This window comes from Montipora foliosa, chromosome 2, assembly GCF_036669935.1.
Source record: "Montipora foliosa isolate CH-2021 chromosome 2, ASM3666993v2, whole genome shotgun sequence".
In the NCBI taxonomy this organism is placed as follows: domain Eukaryota; kingdom Metazoa; phylum Cnidaria; class Anthozoa; order Scleractinia; family Acroporidae; genus Montipora; species Montipora foliosa.
Window position 1 is genome coordinate 13,042,976 of NC_090870.1, and position 20,179 is coordinate 13,063,154.

General features: G+C 39.9%; 1 protein-coding gene across 1 annotated transcript in view; it reads right to left on the minus strand.

Annotated features, from left to right (window-relative positions):
• Positions 1 to 11,789: 11,789 nt before the first annotated feature.
• The window catches only part of LOC137991197 (uncharacterized), a 15,810-nt gene continuing 7,420 nt past the window's right edge, over positions 11,790 to 20,179 (minus strand). Inside the window, exons 6-9 of the mRNA XM_068836311.1 lie at positions 19,004 to 19,059; positions 17,871 to 17,943; positions 17,113 to 17,248; positions 11,790 to 12,027 (exon numbers count right to left, since the gene is read on the minus strand). Coding sequence (XP_068692412.1) covers positions 11,790 to 12,027; positions 17,113 to 17,248; positions 17,871 to 17,943; positions 19,004 to 19,059 — 503 coding nt within the window. The remainder of the gene's footprint in view (positions 12,028 to 17,112; positions 17,249 to 17,870; positions 17,944 to 19,003; positions 19,060 to 20,179) is intronic.

Consider the following 20,179-nt stretch of genomic DNA (forward strand, 5'->3'; position numbering starts at 1 on the left):
TGATAACTGCAGACTGCCTACAAATAGTCCTGATAAACAGTATGTAAGTCTAAGCACCCATTTCAGAACGGCCAGCTAAAAATATCAGTTTTAGGGTTAATCTGCAGTCCGCGGACTGCAGTTCGCAATTGTCAGACACCACTCTCCTTTAATGTCTGGCTCATCAACTTTTTCAAATTATTAATTACCCTTTTCCTGCTCTGTATTTGATGTAGCTGTGACTTGGTGTAGCTGTGTTTGTGGCAAAAAGTTCGTCATCAATTTTTTCACAATTATTTTCCTTTATCAGATTAAAACTTCGACCAAAATCGCACCATCCAGAACACACGTTCTGGTGTTCTAGCAAGGTGTGATTTTTCCTGATATCTGAGAGAAAATAGCCACGAATACTTTGAAAAATGATTTTATATAACATGAAGAGAACCAGTTACACTATATGCTCCTTAAAACAGTTACAGGTTATTTTACGAAAATTACTTGAATCTGTTTGCACAAGAGAAAGAAAATTGGTTTGTTATCATGACTAGAAATGATACCTTTTTCCTGGTGCATTTTGCATAGCGACGTAAATAAGCTTTGTACAATATTTTGACGATTTGTCCTTCAGAATCAAGAGCCACTTTTTGCAAACAATTTTTGCCTTTGTTGCACTGGAAACTCAGAGCATTTTAATCTTCTTTAGATAAATTTAGCTACCTTTTAACTTCTTCATAGAGTTCATCTGCGGCCATATAACGGTGGATGAGCTAAGTCTCACTTTATGTCATTTCCGAATGTGCGAAATGGTAGTTGTCGTGAAAATAGCTTAAACTCATTGGTAGAAAAAATATCTGGCAGATTTCCGTTGCTGATTCGATGGCTTAGCGGTAAATACAGGGGAGACGTAATCTCCAATTGGTGTGAGGTTACGAATCCCTGGAGAGGCAGGGAATGTTGTGGAAGCTCAAGGTAAGTGGCAAAGTCCGTTGGTTGTAGTGTAAGGAATAGCAAGGAAGAAGGGAGGAGGGAAGAAGGGAGAGACGTTAAATGGAAGAAGAAAGGAGGGCAAAGGAAAGATGGAGGAAGAATTTAATCAATCTCTCTAATTTCATTATTTTCTTTTTTATCCCCCCTAAAAATCCAGCACGGTTGAAAGGGTATACTGTATACGTTTCCAAAACATTTCTCGGCTTGTGTACCGGTCAGGCCAAGTTTTTACATTCTCCTTTATAGCAAACTCCACCTTACGCCTCACTGAATGGCATACTATGGGCGTTTTGACTCTATCGTATGGTCAGAGAGAGGAGGTAGAAAATTTGCGCAGGTAAACTGGATTGTGTGTTAAGAATTTTAGTGCTTGCAGGGGTCTAAAGTGAAATTCAACCTCACTAAAAATCTGACTGGTTGTTGACTGAAAAATGCCAAGGAAATGGAATGCTTTGCAAACGTTTTCTAACGTTTGAAGCCAGAGTCTGAGCACGCTCCCACTCCAATTGATTCTGCTGAACTTGTGTCATTAAATCTGCGGCCATTCAATATTAAACTGAGCTTGAACGAAATAACAAAGACCAGCTTAGTGACAAAAGCAACAATCTTTATTCTCTCGTAGCTGCTAACTCAAAAAAACAAGTGACAACCTTGTGAAAGCAAACATTACATAGAGGAGCAAATAATTTTGTTTGACTAAGTGCTCGAAAATGGACGCAAAATTATAATTATCCAGTTTTCGAAATGGCCTCCTGTTAGTTGGTAAATATTTATGTAATTACAGCTTGAAAACCCGGGCAACGGAAAAAAAAACAAAAACAACAAACGAGCTTTTGAAATTCGGTTACATAAATTGTCAAAAAGAAGGCTAAAATGCTAATATAATAATTGGAAATTCAGTTTTCAATTTAATCATAAAGTCTTAGACAGGAGATGACGTTTGATGACATTTTTTGGGTTTAGCAATTAAATATTGCGTTATTTCCGATGCAGCCTTATCATCCCCCTGTAAATGCAGTTAGAACAGTGTGATGGTTACACAACTCTTTTTCATCCGCATGGGCATGTGATTTCATTACTGAATTACACCAACTGTTCCGAATCAAATAAGTGGTCGGCAACCAAACTCCAGACACACAGTTAGCAATAACAACGGCATGTACAAATGTTGGAGCCAGTGCCACGAAGCAAGGGGGCTCATGAATTTGTGGCGTCTAACATCGAAGCCGTTTGCCGGGGCCATTAAAAGACTCAGAAAAGTTGTAGGGGACGGGCTTTCAAGTTTAAACACGTGTTTGATCACCTTCAATGCCCAAAAAATCGCTACGAAAAACTATCGTTCAGTGAAATCTCACTGATCTGTGATTGAGTTCAACCCTTTTTTATTTGCGTTATGGCGAAAGATTCGAAGAAACCTGTTTGAATTGTTCACAATTTCAACATTTTGAAGCCATGCACATATTATCAACAACTGTCGCTATGGTAACTATCGCGTCTGGTCGATGCTCGAACTTGACAATTGAAGACAGTCGTGAACACTTTTGACAAGTTTTTGGGCAGTTCATGATCTGTAGCAACTTCGTAAGTCAACATTAGAAACTGCGAGGCTTTGCTGAATTTTGTCCCCTATCTATTCTAAAGGACCATTCGATGCCTTTAGATGACCTATTACAACGTTAAGGCTCAACGCGTGCAGTATTTAAAGCATACAGCTGAGGCCGGTGAGAATCGGCCAGCAAGATTATTCCCCTATTAACCGTTTATTGGAATTACTATTATTTCTTTCTCAGTAACTTTCCAGACATCAACTAAACGTATCTATGACCACTCGGTGTGGCGTTTGTTGATTTTCTAACGTCAAAGGTTGGCTGGTGTGTTTATTTTCCAACGTCAAACGCGAATCGCAAAGCCGTAGCAACTTGATGATTAGAGAGAACATTAATTGTGAATGAATGACTTTTTGATATCTTTGACGTCCGTAAAAATGTGAAAGGTTGATACTTGATACAAAATTTAAAGTTTCAAACGTAGCCGACCTCAAAGTAACTTATTTTTGTCGAATGTGATGACGAAGGTTTACATTTTACATTCCTGTAATCACCTCTCAATGATTTTAACTAGTCTTGCAGGAAAGCTACCTGTGAAATATCTACCCAAGCAAGAACCAGTGCATGATTTTAAATTATCTTTTTTTTTTTTTTAAGAAACCTCTCTCCTTTGAGCCAAACGGAAAATCAAACTTTCCCCGGGGAACATAACTCTGTTTCTGAGTCTTCTCTATTCTTAATTTGGGCATTTGCGCATAGAGCTCACATAGCTCCAAACTGTTTTAAATCCGGGTAAGCAGAGAACTTTGTCTCAAGCCTCTTTTCATCAGCCAGCAGGCGATAGTACCTTTTGTACCGGCACTCGATTGGACACTTTTACCGCGGAAAAACCTTGTAAATTAATAACTCGCATTACTGATTCTCTGTAATTTAAGGGGTTTTTGCTCTTTCTTTGCGCATAAACAATACGGCTATCGCCAGCTAGGAGTTGCTTTACAATTGAAAACCTTTTCAAAATGAACTAGACAGCAAGATAAATAAAGGCTACTTAACTTTTTACAACGACCACAGAATCAGCAGCGAAAACATTACCGCGTGAAAAATCTTGGCGCCGGGCTTTTTGATATACCTTTCAGTAGAATAAAAATTATAAAAGAATGAAACTGGTATTATTTTCCAATTCGAAAAAGAATGCACAATTATGACTCAATTATCTCCTTGCCCTGACATTCTCCACAAAACATAAAAATTTTAAAAGTTATGTTTTTCTTTTTTCTCGGTCAGTGAGTTTGGACACCTAACTCGACCCACGCAAACAATTGCGCCGAGGTCGCGGATCAGTGATTTGTTTTATTTATTTCCACTTTGTCTCAAGTGGTACGATTAAATTGAAGAACTTAAAGGACCTTTGAACATTTAACTCACGTCATTTAACTGCCCTTTATAGATTTGGGAATGTAAACAACCTCGAGACACTTAGGACTGATTGAGTCAGCATGATGTAAAACTATGTGATCTCTGCAATTAGTGTAGTCGTAAGACCAGGAAAAAAAATGCTATGACCTTTAAAATAATCGCTTAGGTAAACAGAAAGGCAATATTTCAAAAAATATGGTTTAGTAATCGCGTGGACGTAATAAGTGTGACCTACGCTTTGCAAACTGAAGATCTGAGTTCTTCCTGTTTACGGTTAATGTTACAAAAAGATCATCGTTACATGTAGACCAAAAACAGAAATCCTTATTTCAATAGGGATATTTAGCCTTGAGTTTTCGGCAAACGGCAAACACCTCTCATTTCAGCAGATTCCTTGCTTCTCAGCTGCAGATATCGACCTACTTGTCAAAGAAGAGATGAAAGTTAGAATACGAAAATGTTTTGCACTTTTACGATAAGCAGCATCCTGCAGTTTCCCGTTTGTCGTTTCTCGTAAACGCGATAAGTTACCACTCGAAAATGCGAGCTTTGACAGGAAAAAAACGACTTCATCAATTGCCGTGTTCGAGCATCGACCAGACGCAGGAGCTCCAGACGCGATAGTTACCATAGCGACAGTTGTTGATAATATTTGCATGGCTTCAAAATTGTTGAAATTGTGAACAACTCAAACAAGTTTCTTCCAATCTTTCGCCATAGCACAAATAAAAAAGGGTTTAATTCAATCAGTGAGATTTCACTGAACGATAATTTTTCGTAGTGATTTTTTGGGCATTGAAGGTGATCTAACATTAGCCTGTTCCAGGCTCCCAGATAGTCGGGAAAACGAAAACAACTGCGTGGGAAAGAGGCGAGGCGGGGCGACTCGCCTCGACCCAAGCCCCCACTCATTTTTCGCACGCATTTTTTCCTCTTTCCCTACTGTCTGGGAGCCTGGAACAGGCTAATCAAACATGAGTTTAAACTTGAAAGCCAGTCTCCTACAATTTTTCTGAGTCTTTTATTTGCCCTGGCAAACGGCTTCGACATTTACTTCAGCATCCGTTCGATTTTGTTGAAGGATGTTGACTGCTGGGGTGAGCAAACGGTTTCCACGCATCATCAACATTTGATTCAACAAAGCTTCACGACAGGTCCGGTATTCAGTCCCAGGCTGCAGCCGCGGTTGTTCCATGGATGTGGCTTGTTAACATGGATACGAACATGGATATGTTACAGGTAAATTTTAAAATTTAAATCTAAACTAGATATATCTTAAATCAACCTAGGTTAAAATGTTTTCAATCTTGTTTGGAATTGCAAGAAGTAAAGATAAATGAAAATCCAACAGTTATTAGAGAGTATCTGTATATTTGCAAGTAAATTGGTCCTGGAGGTGAGTGAATGAACTAAGTGTAGCTAAAATTTTTCATGAGTATTTTATAAAACCCAAATGGTTGTTAAATCTAGGAACTGATTTTAAACGGTTAGCATTAAGGTTGGGATTAGGTATACTGTACATGATAACCGATTCTATTGAAATATCTTCAAAGGAATAAAAGAACTGAAACATACATGATGTATTGTTGATTTTGAATTTGCTTAGTTATTTGCTCTATCTTTTGCTTACTTCGAATTCGTAATAATCAACAGCAAGTGAAAACAGAACTTTCAATAACCGGGAAAACGGATTTCATAATCTATTGATCAGAAACCATTTTGTGGGCTCTTGTAAGTGTTATTTATTTTGAATGACCAAACGAAATATTTGAGTTTTTTTAATTTCGCTGATTCTGTTTTTAATGATAAATCCAAACTTTGTGATTATTTTGGCTCAGTCTCCTTAAAGTTGTACAATTTGAGCAAATAGCACATTTGGATGAAGGGGCGTTTCCTTTTCCATTCTATCAATTTGCAGCGCCACATAATCCTGAAGTTTGATCTTGTTGTTGTTGTTGTTTTTCTTCTTCTTCTTCCCCTTTAGGTGTATGATAACTGCAGACTGCCTACAAATAGTCCTGATAAACAGTATGTAAGTCTAAGCACCCATTTCAGAACGGCCAGCTAAAACTATCAGTTTTAGGGTTAATCTGCATAATTTTGTTTGACTAAGTGCTCGAAAATGGACGCAAAATTATAATTATCCAGTTTTCGAAATGGCCTCCTGTTAGTTGGTAAATATTTATGTAATTACAGCTTGAAAACCCGGGCAACGGAAAAAAAAAACAAAAACAACAAACGAGCTTTTGAAATTCGGTTACATAAATTGTCAAAAAGAAGGCTAAAATGCTAACATAATAATTGGAAATTCAGTTTTCAATTTAACCATAAAGTCTTAGACAGGAGATGACGTTTGATGACATTTTTTGGGTTTAGCAATTAAAGATTGCGTTATTTCCGATGCAGCCTTATCATCCCCCTGTAAATGCAGTTAGAACAGTGTGATGCTTACACAACTCTTTTTCATCCGCATGGGCATGTGATTTCATTACTGAATTACACCAACTGTTCCGAATCAAATAAGTGGTCGGCAACCAAACTCCAGACACACAGTTAGCAATAACAACGGCATGTACAAATGTTGGAGCCAGTGCCACGAAGCAAGGGGGCTCATGAATTTGTGGCGTCTAACATCGAAGCCGTTTGCCGGGGCCATTAAAAGACTCAGAAAAGTTGTAGGGGATGGGCTTTCAAGTTTAAACACGTGTTTGATCACCTTCAATACCCAAAATACCCAAAAGATCGCTACGAAAAACTATCGTTCAGTGAAATCTCACTGATCTGTGATTGAGTTCAACCCTTTTTTATTTGCGTTATGGCGAAAGATTCGAAGAAACCTGTTTGAATTGTTCACAATTTCAACATTTTGAAGCCATGCACATATTATCAACAACTTTAGCTATGGTAACTATCGCGTCTGGTCGATGCTCGAACTTCACAATTGAAGACAGTCGCGAACACTTTTGACAAGTTTTTGGGCAGTTCATGATCTGTAGCAACTTCGTAAGTCAACATTAGAAACTGCGAGGCTTTGCTGAATTTTGTCCCCTATCTATTCTAAAGGACCATTCGATGCCTTTAGATGACCTATTACAACGTTAAGGCTCAACGCGTGCAGTATTTAAAGCATACAGCTGAGGCCGGTGAGAATCCGCCAGCAAGATTATTCCCCTATTAACCGTTTATTGGAATTACTATTATTTCTTTCTCAGTAACTTTCCAGACATCAACTAAACGTATCTATGACCACTCGGTGTGGCGTTTGTTGATTTTCTAACGTCAAAGGTTGGCTGGTGTGTTTATTTTCCAACGTCAAACGTAAATTGCAAAGCCGTAGCAACTTGATGATTAGAGAACATTAATTGTGAATGAATGACTTTTTGACATCTTTGACGTCCGTAAAAATATGAAAGGTTGATACTTGATACAAAAGTTTCAAACGTAGCCGACCTCAAAGTAACTTATTTTGGTCTAATGTGATGACGAAGGTTTACATTTTACATTCCTGTAATCACCTCTCAAATGATTTTAACTCGTCTTTCCCGAAAGCTACCTGTGAAATATCTACACAAGCTAGAACCAGTGCATGAATATAAATTATCTTTTTTTTTTCTTTAAGAAACCTCTCTCCTTTGAAAATCAAACGTTCCCCGGGGAACATAACTCCGTTTCTGAGTCTTCTCTATTCTTAATTTGGGCATTTGCGCATAGAGCTCACATAGCTCCAAACTGTTTTAAATCCGGGTAAGCAGAGAACTTTGTCTCAAGCCTCTTTTCATCAGCCAGCAGGCCATAATACCTTTTGTACCGGCCCTCGATTGGACACTTTTACCGCGGAAAAACCTTGTATATTTAATAACTTCTATTACTGATTTTCTGTAAATTAAGGGGTTTTTTTCTCTTTCTTTGGGCATGAACAATACGGCTATCGCCAGCTAGGAATTCCTTTACGATTGAAAACCTTTTCAAAATGAACTAGACAGCAAGACAAATGAAGGCTACTTAACTTTTTACAACGACCACAGAATCAGGAGCGAAAACATTCACCCGCGAAAAATGTTGCCGCCGGGCTTTTCGATATACCTTTCAGTAGAATAAGAATTATAAAAGAATAAAACTGGTATTATTTTCCATTTCGAAAAAGAATGCACAATTATGACTCAATTATCTCCTTGCCCTGACATTCTCCACAAAACATCAAAATCTTAGAAATTATGTTTTTCTTTTTTCTCGGTTAGTGAGTTTGGACACCTAACTCGACCCACGCAAACACTTGCGCGGAGGTCGCGCATCAGTGATTTGTTTTATTTATTTCCACTTTGTCTCAAGTGGTATGATTAAATTGAAGAACTTAAAGGATCTTTGAAAATTTGACTCACGTCATTTAACTGCCCTCTAATTTATTTGGGATTGTAAACAACCTCGAGACACTAAGGACTGATTGAGTCAGCATGATGTAAAACTATGTGATCTCTGCAATTATTGTAGTCGTAAGACCTGGAAAAAAATGCTATGACCTTTAAAATAATCGCTTGGGTAAACAGAAAGGCAATGTTTCAAAAAATATGGTTTAGTAATCGCGTGGACGTAATAAGTGTCTAAGTATGACGTACGCTTTGCAAACTGAAGTTCTGAGTTCTTCCTGTTTACGGTTAATGTTACAAAAGATCATTGTTACATGTAGACCAAAAACAGAAATCCTTATTTCAATAGGGATATAGCCTTGACTTTTCGGCAAACGGCAAACACCTCTTATTTTAGCAGATTCCTTGCTTCTCAGCTGCATATATCGACCTACTTGTCAAAGAAGAGATCAAAGTTAGAATACGAAAATGTTTTGCACATTTATGATAAGCAGCATCCTACAGTTTCCCGTTTGTCGTTTCTCGTAAACGCGATAAGTTACCACTCAAAAATGCGAGCTTTGACAGGAAAAAGACGACTCCATCAATTTCCATGTTCGAGCATCGACCAGACGCAGGAGCTCCAGACGCGGTAGTTACCATAGCGACAGTTGTTGATAATATTTGCATGGCTTCAAAATTGTTGAATTGTGAACAACTCAAACAAGTTTCTTCCAATCTTTCGCCATAGTACAAATAAAAAAGGGTTTAATTCAATCAGTGAGATTTCACTGAACGATAATTTTTCGTAGTGATTTTTTGGGCATTCAAGGTGATCTAACATTAGCCTGTTCCAGGCTCCCAGATAGTCGGGAAAACGAAAACAACTGCATGGGAAAGAGGCGAGGCGGGGCGACTCGCCTCGACCCAAGCCCCCACTCATTTTTCGCACGCATTTTTTTCCTCTTTCTCTACTGTCTGGGAGCCTGGAACTGGCTAATCAAACATGAGTTTAAACTTGAAAGCCAGTCTCCTACAATTTTCCTGTGTCTTTTATTTGCCCTGGCAAACGGCTTCGACATTTGCTTCAGCATCTGCTCGATTTTGTTGAAGGATGTTGACTGCTGGGTTGAGCAAACGGGTTCAACACATCATCAACATTTGATTCAACAAAGCTTCACGACAGGTCCGGTATTCAGTCCCAGGCTGCAGCCGCGGTTGTTCCATGGATGTGGCTTGTTAACATGGATACGAACATGGATATGTTACAGGTAAATTTTAAAATTTGAATCTAAACTAGATATATCTTAAATCAACCTAGGTTAAAATGTTTTCAATCTTGTTTGGAATTGCAAGAAGTAAAGATAAATGAAAATCCAACCGTTATTAGAGAGTATCTGTATATTTGCAAGTAAATTGGTCCTGGAGGTGAGTGGATGAACTAAGTGTAACTAAGATTTTTCATGAGTATTTTATAAAACCCCAATGGTTGTTAAGTCTAGGAACAGATTTTAAACGGTTAGCATTAAGGTTGGGATTAGGTATACTGTACATGATAACCGATTCTATTGAAATATCTTCAAAGGAATAAAAGAACTGAAACATACATGATGTATTGTTGATTTTGAATTTGCTTAGTTATTTGCTCTATCTTTTGCTTACTTCAAATTCGTAATAATGAACAGCAAGTGAAAACAGAACTTTCAATAGTCAGGAAAACGGATGTCATAATCTATTGATCAGAAACCATTTTGTAGGCTCTTGTAAGTGTTATTTATTTTGAATGACCAAACGAAATATTTGGATTCTTTTAATTTCAATGATTCTGTTTTTAGTGATAAATCCAAACTTTGTGATTATTTTGGCTCAGTCGCCTTAAAGTTGTACAATTTGAGCAAGTAGCACATTTGGATGAAGGGGCGTTTCCTTTTCCATTCTATCAATTTGCAGTGGCTCATCCACTTTTTCAAATTATTAATTACCATTTCCTGCTCTGTATTTGATGTAGCTGTGACTTGGTGTAGCTCTGTTTGTGGCAAAAAGTTCGTCATCAATTTTTTCACAATTATTTTCCTTTATCAGATTAAAACCTCGACCAAAATCGCACCATCCAGAACACACGTTCTGGTGTTCTAGCAAGGTGTGATTTTTCCTGATATCTGAAAGAAAATAGCCACAAATACTTTGAAAAATGATTTTATATAACATGAAGAGAACCAGGTACACTATATGCTCCTTAAAACAGTTACAGGTTATTTTACGAAAATTACTTGAATCTGTTTGCACAAGAGAAAAAAAATTGGTTTGTTATCATGACTAGAAATGATACCTTTTTCCTGGTGCATTTTGCATAGCGACGTAAATAAGCTTTGTACAATATTTTGACGATTTGTCCTTCAGAATCAAGAGCCACTTTTTGCAAACAATTTTTGCCTTTGTTGCACTGGAGACTCAGAGCATTTTAATCTTCTTCAGATAAATTTAGCTACCCTTTTACTTCTTCATAAAGTTCAATGATCTGCGGCCATATAACTGTGGATGAGCTAAGTCTCACTTTAAGTCATTTCCGAATGTGCGAAATGGTAGTTGTCGTGAAAATAGCTTAAACTCATTGATAGAAAAAATATCTGGCAGATTTCCGTTGCTGATTCGATGGCTTAGCGGTAAATACAGAGGAGACGTAATCTCCAATTGGTTTGAGGGTCCGAATCCCTGGAGAGGCAGGGAATGTTGTGGAAGCTCAAGGTAAGTGGCAAAGTCCGTTGGTTGTAGTGTAAGGAATAGTAAGGAAGAAGGGAAGAGGGAAGAAGGGAGAGACGTTAAATGGAAGAAAAATGGAGGGCAAAGGAAAGATGGGGGAAGAATTCAATCAATCTCTCTAATTTCATTGTTTTCTTTTTTATCCCCCACAAAAATCCAGCACGGTTGAAAGGGAGGAGCAAAGGGATGTTGAAGTAAATTTTGAAGCCTTTTGCCCGGGCCTTTACTACAAGTGTCAGAAACCGAATTGTCTTAATTGCAATATTAGTTATTTGATGAGTAAAGTTAAGCAGGCCTCGCAACGAGTTGTAACTGTCGTCTGAAGTGCTCGAGTTAGCCTTCAGTCATATTGAAGAAATTGTAAACATTTTCTACTCCTTCCTCCCTCCTTGCTCCTTCTATTTCAGCTTAACTGAAGAAAGAGAGTTTTCCAAACAATTCCTGACGCAACAAGTATTGATACCTGCCCTACAAAAAGACTTTTTGTTTTAAGAAAATAACTTTATTACTCGTGTTCTACTAGTTACTGACAAAGCTGTTTTATTTCTTTCTATAGATGAAATCAAAAACACATCTTAGTCGCCTATCAAGAAAATCTCTTTTGGAGAGGTGGTCGAGAAGAGAATTGCTCGTTTGGCTACCACCATCCCCTGAATGGGGGGAATTATTGACTGTGTGCCTTTGCCTCGAAACAAAAAAGTAATATTGATATACAGCATAGTTTCCCACGACACCCATCCATATAAACGGTCAAAGATTACTGGGTGAGAATCCCACGAAATTCAGGATGAATCTCAAAATGTCTTGGTTGGCAGCGACGAGGTTGCATGAAAAGTGAATCTGCATTGTTGTGCACCAGAGCACGCTGTCGGAGTCGTGAGCTCTTTTTGCCTTTCTTCAAGGGTTCCGATCTGGTCACATTTGGCTCTTTAGTTCTTGGTGCTTCCTTTGGCCGTATCTGTTGTACTTGTTTAAGGATGGCGTCACGGCCGGCTCTAAAAAGGGAGAATTTACAGTTATTCAGCTATATTGATCCCTTAAAAAATACATTTTCGAGTTATTGTATCAGTCGTGCAGTAGTCTACTTGACTTTCATAAATCGTTTTTAATCAATTTTTGACTGACCACGATCTTCTCTGATCCAACGCTGAGCAAGACTTATCGTCCACGGTTTTTACAAAGGTTTTAAAACCTCACTGTTGCGGTGGTGACTATTTACCAAGCAAACAAAATAACTGGGGGACCAAAACCTACTTTCCAAAGTGAATACAACGGAATGGCATTTTGTTTTGCTACTGTAGTTTTATCAAGTTCATAATCACCGATGTGTTCTCGAAAAGCACTGTTTACTTGTATGAGACGCTTGTGACAAAGCATTGCAGGGTTAGTATTGGTTGTGGATTTTTCGTGAAACTCTCGCTAACTGTCTACCGACCGATTTTCTTTCAAATCTTGCAGGAGTAAAAAGCATAGCTTTCTTCTTTAGCGCTATAAGTACACAAGGACCGAAGAAAGCTACAAAGAATAGAGGCAAAACTGATGACGAAAACGGTGCTGAAAGTGATAGCGAGCCTTTTTCAGAAAGCCAGGTCTCCTGTACATCAAGTCAGACGAGGAGTTCAGATCACCGTGCAATAGTTGATGAAAAGCTTAGGCCATCGTTAAGCTACTGGATGGCACTCACAACATCTAATGGTTCCCCTGACAATCCGCTAACGGTTCACCGTGTGCTACTGGAATGTGGAGTTGATGCAATTGCAAGTCAGGTGTGTCTCGCTTTTGGAAGTTTTGAAAGTTAATATAATCCCTCGGACATACGTGTTCCATGAGAGACATGAGAGAACCGATGAGCACCATAGAACTGGTTATGAAGAGCACGAGTGAGGAAATTCGCATTAGCTCTGAGGCAAATTAATGCAACGAGAGTCAACCATCGGAGAGTTTTTTTGAAATATATATACATAGATATATAGATGAATTTCTGGAGTCGGACTGGTCCGAATGTTATTCACAGCTCTGGTTTAACCATCGAGCACTTTTATAGCAGATGAAGTCTTCAGTTTTTCCACTGGCAGTCATACATAGATATATATTTTTTTAATCAACAAGGCTGGAAATCCAATGATGTAGTCACAAGCTAATAGGATCCGAAGGATACACAACGCTTTGCCCTACTAATGTTAAGTGGTGAATATACAAACTACTAACTGACCCATTTTGAATGAAAGACATATCATGCCGTGAGTGGGAATCGAACCCGCGTCCCCCTGGTTACTCGTCGGGTGTGCTAACCACTGCACCATCACGACAACCCTGCTGGCAAGAGAGCAAAATTAGTATAGCAACGCGTTGTGTATCCTTCGGATCCTACTAGCTTGTGACTACATCGTTGGATTTCCAGCCTTGTTGATTCAAAAATACAATTTGTTATTAGCTGGTAGCCTATGAATCATCCTCGGATGATCCGATGTACGTCTTGCTCCTGAATGTTAAACGCCGGGGAAGCCGGGCGGCCGGTTGAAAGTATCTTTCACTCGTTTGCTTCGCTCATTCGTGAGAGCTACTTTCAGCACTCGAAGATAAAATTCGTATCCCTTCGCGGCCATGTAGTATCCTCTCTCTATATATATATAGATATATATAGTGTGTTTTTTTAAACTAAAGCTATTGTTGTTTTTCTTGTTTTGTTTTGTTTATATAAGACACCCTGTCGAGAGGGTAAGGAATCACTCGCCATGAAGGAGCTGTTCAAAGTTATGAAAGACCACAGCAATGCGCTTATGCAAGATCTGGTAACATCATCCTACTAACACTGCTTCACAACGGAAGCTCGAAAGTTCTTAGAAGATCCAGATGACACAGACGTTAGAGGAATGCGGTAACGAGAACGTCGTCCGTGTGTGCCTCGTCCAGACTTCATTCAAGTCAGTTCTATTTAATGGTATGGATAAGCTTCAAGGGGCCAAACTTATTATTGACCGTTTTGATTTTGATGGAACCACTCAAGGCACGTGTCTGGAAAAGCCAAGTGACGATGTAGAGCCCCGGCTTGGAGACAAACTGACGGTTGTTATCAATGACATCTCTAAAGCAATGAGGTAGTTGGAGAATGCCCTTTACAAGGGCACCATTTACAGAAAGTGCGACATAAAGGGTTTTGTGAACAGCCTAGCGACAAATGAGTCAGTTAAGGCAAGGCATCTAAAGGACATGAGGAAAGTGATCTTATCCTAGCTGACCCGGACTGTGAAGTAATCCGGCCCATCACAGTGGACTACAACCTTATAGAAGTGAACGATGGGTACTGCTGGTCTGTCTCGGAGAGACGTTTCCTGAGAAATGCAATTCTCACGGAGAAAGTGGGCCTTCTTACTCCCAGAACTTTCTCACGATATGACCTTCTAAAAGTTCCACAGCCGAAGTATCTTCAAGAAGTTTTCGAAAACAGCTTATCGGAAGGTGACATTGCATTGTTTTGTGAAGATTTCTTTGAGGCTTCTTAATTTTAATAAGAAGAACCACAAAGACAGAGAGTATCGTGTTTAGTCGGAGAAGCAGATAGTGGCAAGACGAGCCTTTTTCACCCAATACTTGGGCTGATACACCGCAGCAATGTCGCAACAGTCACCAAGCAGAAAGTCTTTAACAAGGCAATGATAAGCACGCACACCGAGGTCATCTTCATAGACGAAGCTTCTACATCAACTCTCGACGTAGACGACTGGAAAATCCTGACTCATGGAGGATACACAGCTTGCGATGTCAAATTTAAAACTGCCAGGTCGTTCTTCAACCGATGTCCCATGTTTTTGACTGCCCAGAAAAAGATATAATTCAAGCCAGAGGATCAGCAGGCAACGGATCGAAGGCTGAGGTACTGTTATTTAAAGGGCCTTCCAAATCTAAAACGGAGGCCACGCAGGGGCTGCTAAAGCATCCAATGGAGTGCATCGCCTGGGCGGCATTGAAGGCCAGCGCGGCTACCGACGAAGAGGAAAGCTCTGAACACGACGAAGTAGTTGAGAGAAATCCTCAGGATGACGAAGGTTCTCTCCCAGAGAGTGAAAAGGAGATTTTAAGAACTTTGGAGCTAGCCGACTTCAAGACAAAAGCATCTGAAATCCAGGAGAACAACGAACCAGCACAAAATCAGGATGAGCAAGATCTTGACGATTCGGAAGATGACGAGGCCATAGCCGCGTTGAAGACCTCTTTGGAGCAGACCTCGCCAGGATCCCTTTGGCATCGCCACATCAGTCACATATTAGAAACTCGTCTGGAGGGAAAAGCACGACTGAAGCAACAACAGGAGCAAAATCTTCTTTCCAGAGGCGTATCAAAAGAGAACATATTGCTGCTACCGCGTGATAGCACCGAACCCCTTCACACGCCAATTAGAAATGATCTGGCCGCTTTCGAACAAGAGTGGCTCAAGGCTGAGCTAAAGGAGAAAGGCTAAGGAGGTATTCCAGTCATTTTGCTTAAAAACCACAGAGAGGGAACTTAACGAGTGCATGGTCACTTTGAAAACTAGTGCTGACCCAGAAATGAAAGCTTCAATGATGGCGCCAAAAGAATTATTTGAATACGAGTTGAAGAACCAACACAGAAACCTAGGCACCCTTGGATGCAAAGAGGCCCTGTCCGAACGAAAACGCCTCTGCATAGAACTCGGCCTGCTGCAAAAAGAAGACCAAGACATAGTTAAAAGCCTGTTCGAAGAGTTGCCGTTACTTTGTACACACCAAACTGTGGAAGATGATTATCAAGTGCTCAACTACAGACCTAAAACTTCATCTTATGTTCCTCAAAACGACGTGGATCCGTTCTGGCCACGGTCGCCGTGCACCATCAAAGAAGCTTCAGACAGTTTAACGCTATCGGCTGTGCAGGCTACTCCTGCAAACTTGGACAGCAACGCACTCTCAGATGAATTGCTTGGACACAGCAGTACAAAGAGACAAAGAAATCCGCCGCTTAGCCAAGGGCGTGTTAAGATACAAAAGAATACACTCTTTAAATACTTTAGCACAACTCAAAAGTGAGATTGACCACAAGATTTCATGCACTTAGTGCTCTGATGGCGTAACTGGAAAATAACGTAAGTCTAATGTCAGTGTGAATGCTCCTCAATAAAGTGATGAAAGTATTTCTTTTAAGATGATACAGTTAATGGTGGTTTTGTTGTTTCTGCTGCTTTTTTCAGGCGCAACTTCCCTTTTTTTGCTAAGGTTTACATATCGAACTTTTTTTAAAGCAGACACAAAACAGAAAGAAATGTTTAAGAATTTTCACATAAAATCGGAACTACTCGTGGCCTACAAGGGAACCGTGTTCCTAATTAACGTATAAAGGACCAGTATGATTTGGAACAATGGTGTTCCTCTGTAACACTAATGGAAACTGATAGCAGGTAGATAGGAACAATCGCAAAGCAGAACAGGCTTTATCGGAACAGTTGTTCCCTTTTGTGAAGGACAACGCGATTTTATGTTAAATAATAGGAACAAGGAGTTCTTCGATTTTAGGGAATGATTAAAACCGGAACAACTGTTCTCTTTTGTTGTGAAAGAGAACAAGATGAAAAACGGACAGCACAAAAAAAGACCTATTGTTCCTTAAGAGACAAAAAGGGAACATGGAGTTCTTTTTCAATAAACTAATAGGAACTTTGAGTTCCGAATTGCTACGACGAGGAACTTTGGTTCCCAATTAAGCAGACTTAATTTCACTTGTTCACTTAAGTTCACTTGTTCCCATGTTGATTACAGGAATAAAAGCAAAAACGGTATAGTAAGTCGGTTCGAAGGCATTGAAATCATGCGAGCAAAGTAAGTTCATTTACATGCTAGCTTCAAGATGCCTAAGACAAGATATCGGGCAACTATAAGTTATATCAGGCCAAATTTTTAGGTGTCATTAATTTTGGGAAACGTAGATGATGATGACTATGTTCATGACAACCAAGTACTTGGAGACAGGGCTAATGGTTTATTGTTACAAAGCCACCACTTTACTCTTAGTGATCTCGGAACCCTTGATAATGGTCTGGTTCAGGTAAATAACATGAGATCACTTACTTGGATACCGCAGCCGAATTGTTTGTGTCCAAGCAAGGGAGTTGAGTGCAGCCACTTTTTCTCTCTAATTCTTTGTCATTTTTTCTATTAGTGCCTTTGCTGAGGCTGGTCAGAAACTTCATTACAACTTTGCAATCTAAAAACACAAAGTTTGGCATGTGAAGAAGGATCAGGAAGGAGTGGCTAGCAAGGGTGGGCTATTTTTGTGTCTTGGTTGACCTTGCGAGTGATTTGAACGACTTATCTCTTTGTCACTTAATAGAGTTCTCCTAAGAATTGACGCTTTATTGGCTGTACCTGCTTCCGGTCAAATCCGGTCTCATATGAGCCCGTTTTTACCCAGGTTAAAGTGGTGATCCTCGTTTTACCAAAGTTGAATAAGTAAAGCAGCTGTCAACTCCCAAAAAAGGATTTAAAATACCTATCCCGAATAATGGATCCCGGATCCCGAGTCGTGGGTTCCGGATTCCAAACTGACGAGTTCCACCGAAATGGATCCTGGATTCCATCTAATGAATTCCGAATTCCACTCTTTGGATTTCGGATTCCAAAGCCTCACATTCAGGCTGGATCCCGGATTACGGATTCATTCACATCGGGCAACTAGTTGTTATTTCCTGTAAATGCACTCTTGTCAATCGATTGTAGAGTGTTTCCGTCAACGTTTACATTAAAATACTTTTTATGCTACATCAGGCTTCGTCTTGATGAAAGAGGAAAAGACAGAGACCGGTTTTAGGTCGTTATGCTAGGAATACCTGTTTCATCCTTATTCGTGAGCCAATTCTGAATACCTGGTATTGCTTCTGGATGGACTACGTTTACCCAAGACTGTGAGGGTTGAAAGAGACTATTATTATCGGACCAATTTAGATCAATGAAAGAGTTTTAAGTTCATCAGTATCGACAAGCTACCCGCCAGGAAAGCAACTGTCAGACATATGTCTTCACAGGGACCAGCAAATCGTAAATGATTTTTTTCACTTTCAAAGTTAAGATATCTATCTCCCTTGCATTGACTTTTTTCGCCCACAACTAGCAGAGCAGGAACAGAATCTCCAATATCATTTCAGCCCCATGAGCACTTCTCTAATATCATTGTCGACTGAGCTAAAACCAACCCCATGGCGTGCTCCTAATCAGTCAAGACAAGTTCACTTGCTAACCTAATTACCCTCACCTTATTGTTGAAAACGGGTTTCAAATGCTTAGACTTAGAGTGCCCCCATGATTAAAAAATCACTTCCTTCTTTTCTTCAGATTTTGAAAGTGTCTTTGCTTAACACCTGACTGGCAAAATTGTGATCTTTGATTTTTATCCAAAGGCCTTTAACTTCAATTGTAAATTTTGGATTTCAAGGTCCGCCATTACTCACGTCACAAACTGACCTATTGTACCTCAGAGGGTGGATCCAGGGGAAAGTGACGTCAAAGGCTCACTAGCTTAAAATTTCATTGTGTGAATGCAGCTTATTATATATGCAAAACGCGAGTTTAAAAGTCTGAAAGCCCAAACCTCCCGTGCTGCATATTAATTATGCAGCGTACACACACATTGCTTTCTTAAACTAGTGAGTCTTTGACGTCATTTTCTCCTCGATTCAGCTCTCTCAAGATCTTAAAGTTAGTAATGGCGGACCATTAAATGAGAAAATTCCAGTTAAAATAAACAGGTGGCTTTTTGGAATCAAAGCTTAAAACTTTGGTAGCTTAGTGTTTGCCTAACATAGTTGTGAAATCCAAAGAAAATAAGAATTGGTTTTTTTGGTCACAGGGGTACTTTAAAGGGACACTTCGTGTTGCATGTCAAAATTGGGTTTGCATCTAATTAGGGCAATCCTGGACATAAGAGATTTCAAGAGATTTTCATTGGCCAGAAGCCATGTCTTACCTCTTCCAAGTAACCGCGATCTCCAGCCTCGAAACAGCTGTCAAGCAATATTTTTTCTAACGAGTACAAAAAATTGCTTCATTTCAGTCAGTGATTCACGACTTTTTGAGTTCATACTAAGCCACTCTGTCAGTCATATTTGCTACTCAAGTTGATTTAATTGTTCCGTGCTACCATAGGTCTGTTCTTTTCTTAAATTGCGTTCGCTGGGCTGGCGAGCATGCGCGGAGGTTACTTAGCGGCCGAATCCTCGCGTGATACTTCATGTTCCGTGGGCTCACTTAACAACAGCAGGATTACTGTCAAGGAATGCGCGGGACGCAACGGGCTCAAGTCACAGTCAGCAACCATATCATGGGGCATGCGGTTTGAAGAGTGCCGTCCAAGGTTGTGGACGGCGTTCATTAGGGAGCTTGGTTAAGCATGCCACGTTTTTGGGACGCGGTCGACAACTGAAAATTAACATTTCACATACCCCCCCAGTACTGTCTCCCAGCTCCCAGATTTTTAACCTAATTATCTCTAATGGAGAAAAACTACTTAGCAATATGAATGTGGTTGGGGTATCGACTCTTGGGTTGTGTGTAGACAAGTTGAACGGGGAAACTGCTCACTTCCGGTTGCCGTCCGCGTCTCAAAAAAGGCGCGTGCTTAAGCTCCCTATTCTCGTCCCCAGAATCCGCTTTTCTTTTGGTCAGCACCAAGAACACGGACCCTGGCCACAACCAAAAATATGCGCAGTCGCAATAATGGTATAAATTTCTGAGAATGCGAGAAAGAGCCGGAAGTCCGTGATTCGCGGACTTCCGTCTTTGGCTCGGGCCAGAGTCCGTGTTCATGGCGCTGACCAAAAGAGAGGCAGACTCTGGAGACGAGAATGGACGGCGGTTGCATCAAAGTTCGTTTCGACCAATGACAGAGGCTCTTTCCCCGTACAACGCAAAAAGAAAAAATATCTTTGCTGGCAGGGAAATTAAATGGGAACTAGAAACACCTACATCGTCCAATCGGAAACGCTTCACTGATGTCTGATAAGTGATAATGAGAAGGGCTGTCCATTTGAAAGCCAAACCAAGCGCAATGTAACATTACAAGTAATGAGCATACTAGGTCGAGGTTACGACCAGGACGACTACAGCCTTGCCCGCCAATTTAAAAAAAAATTCAGTAAAATGA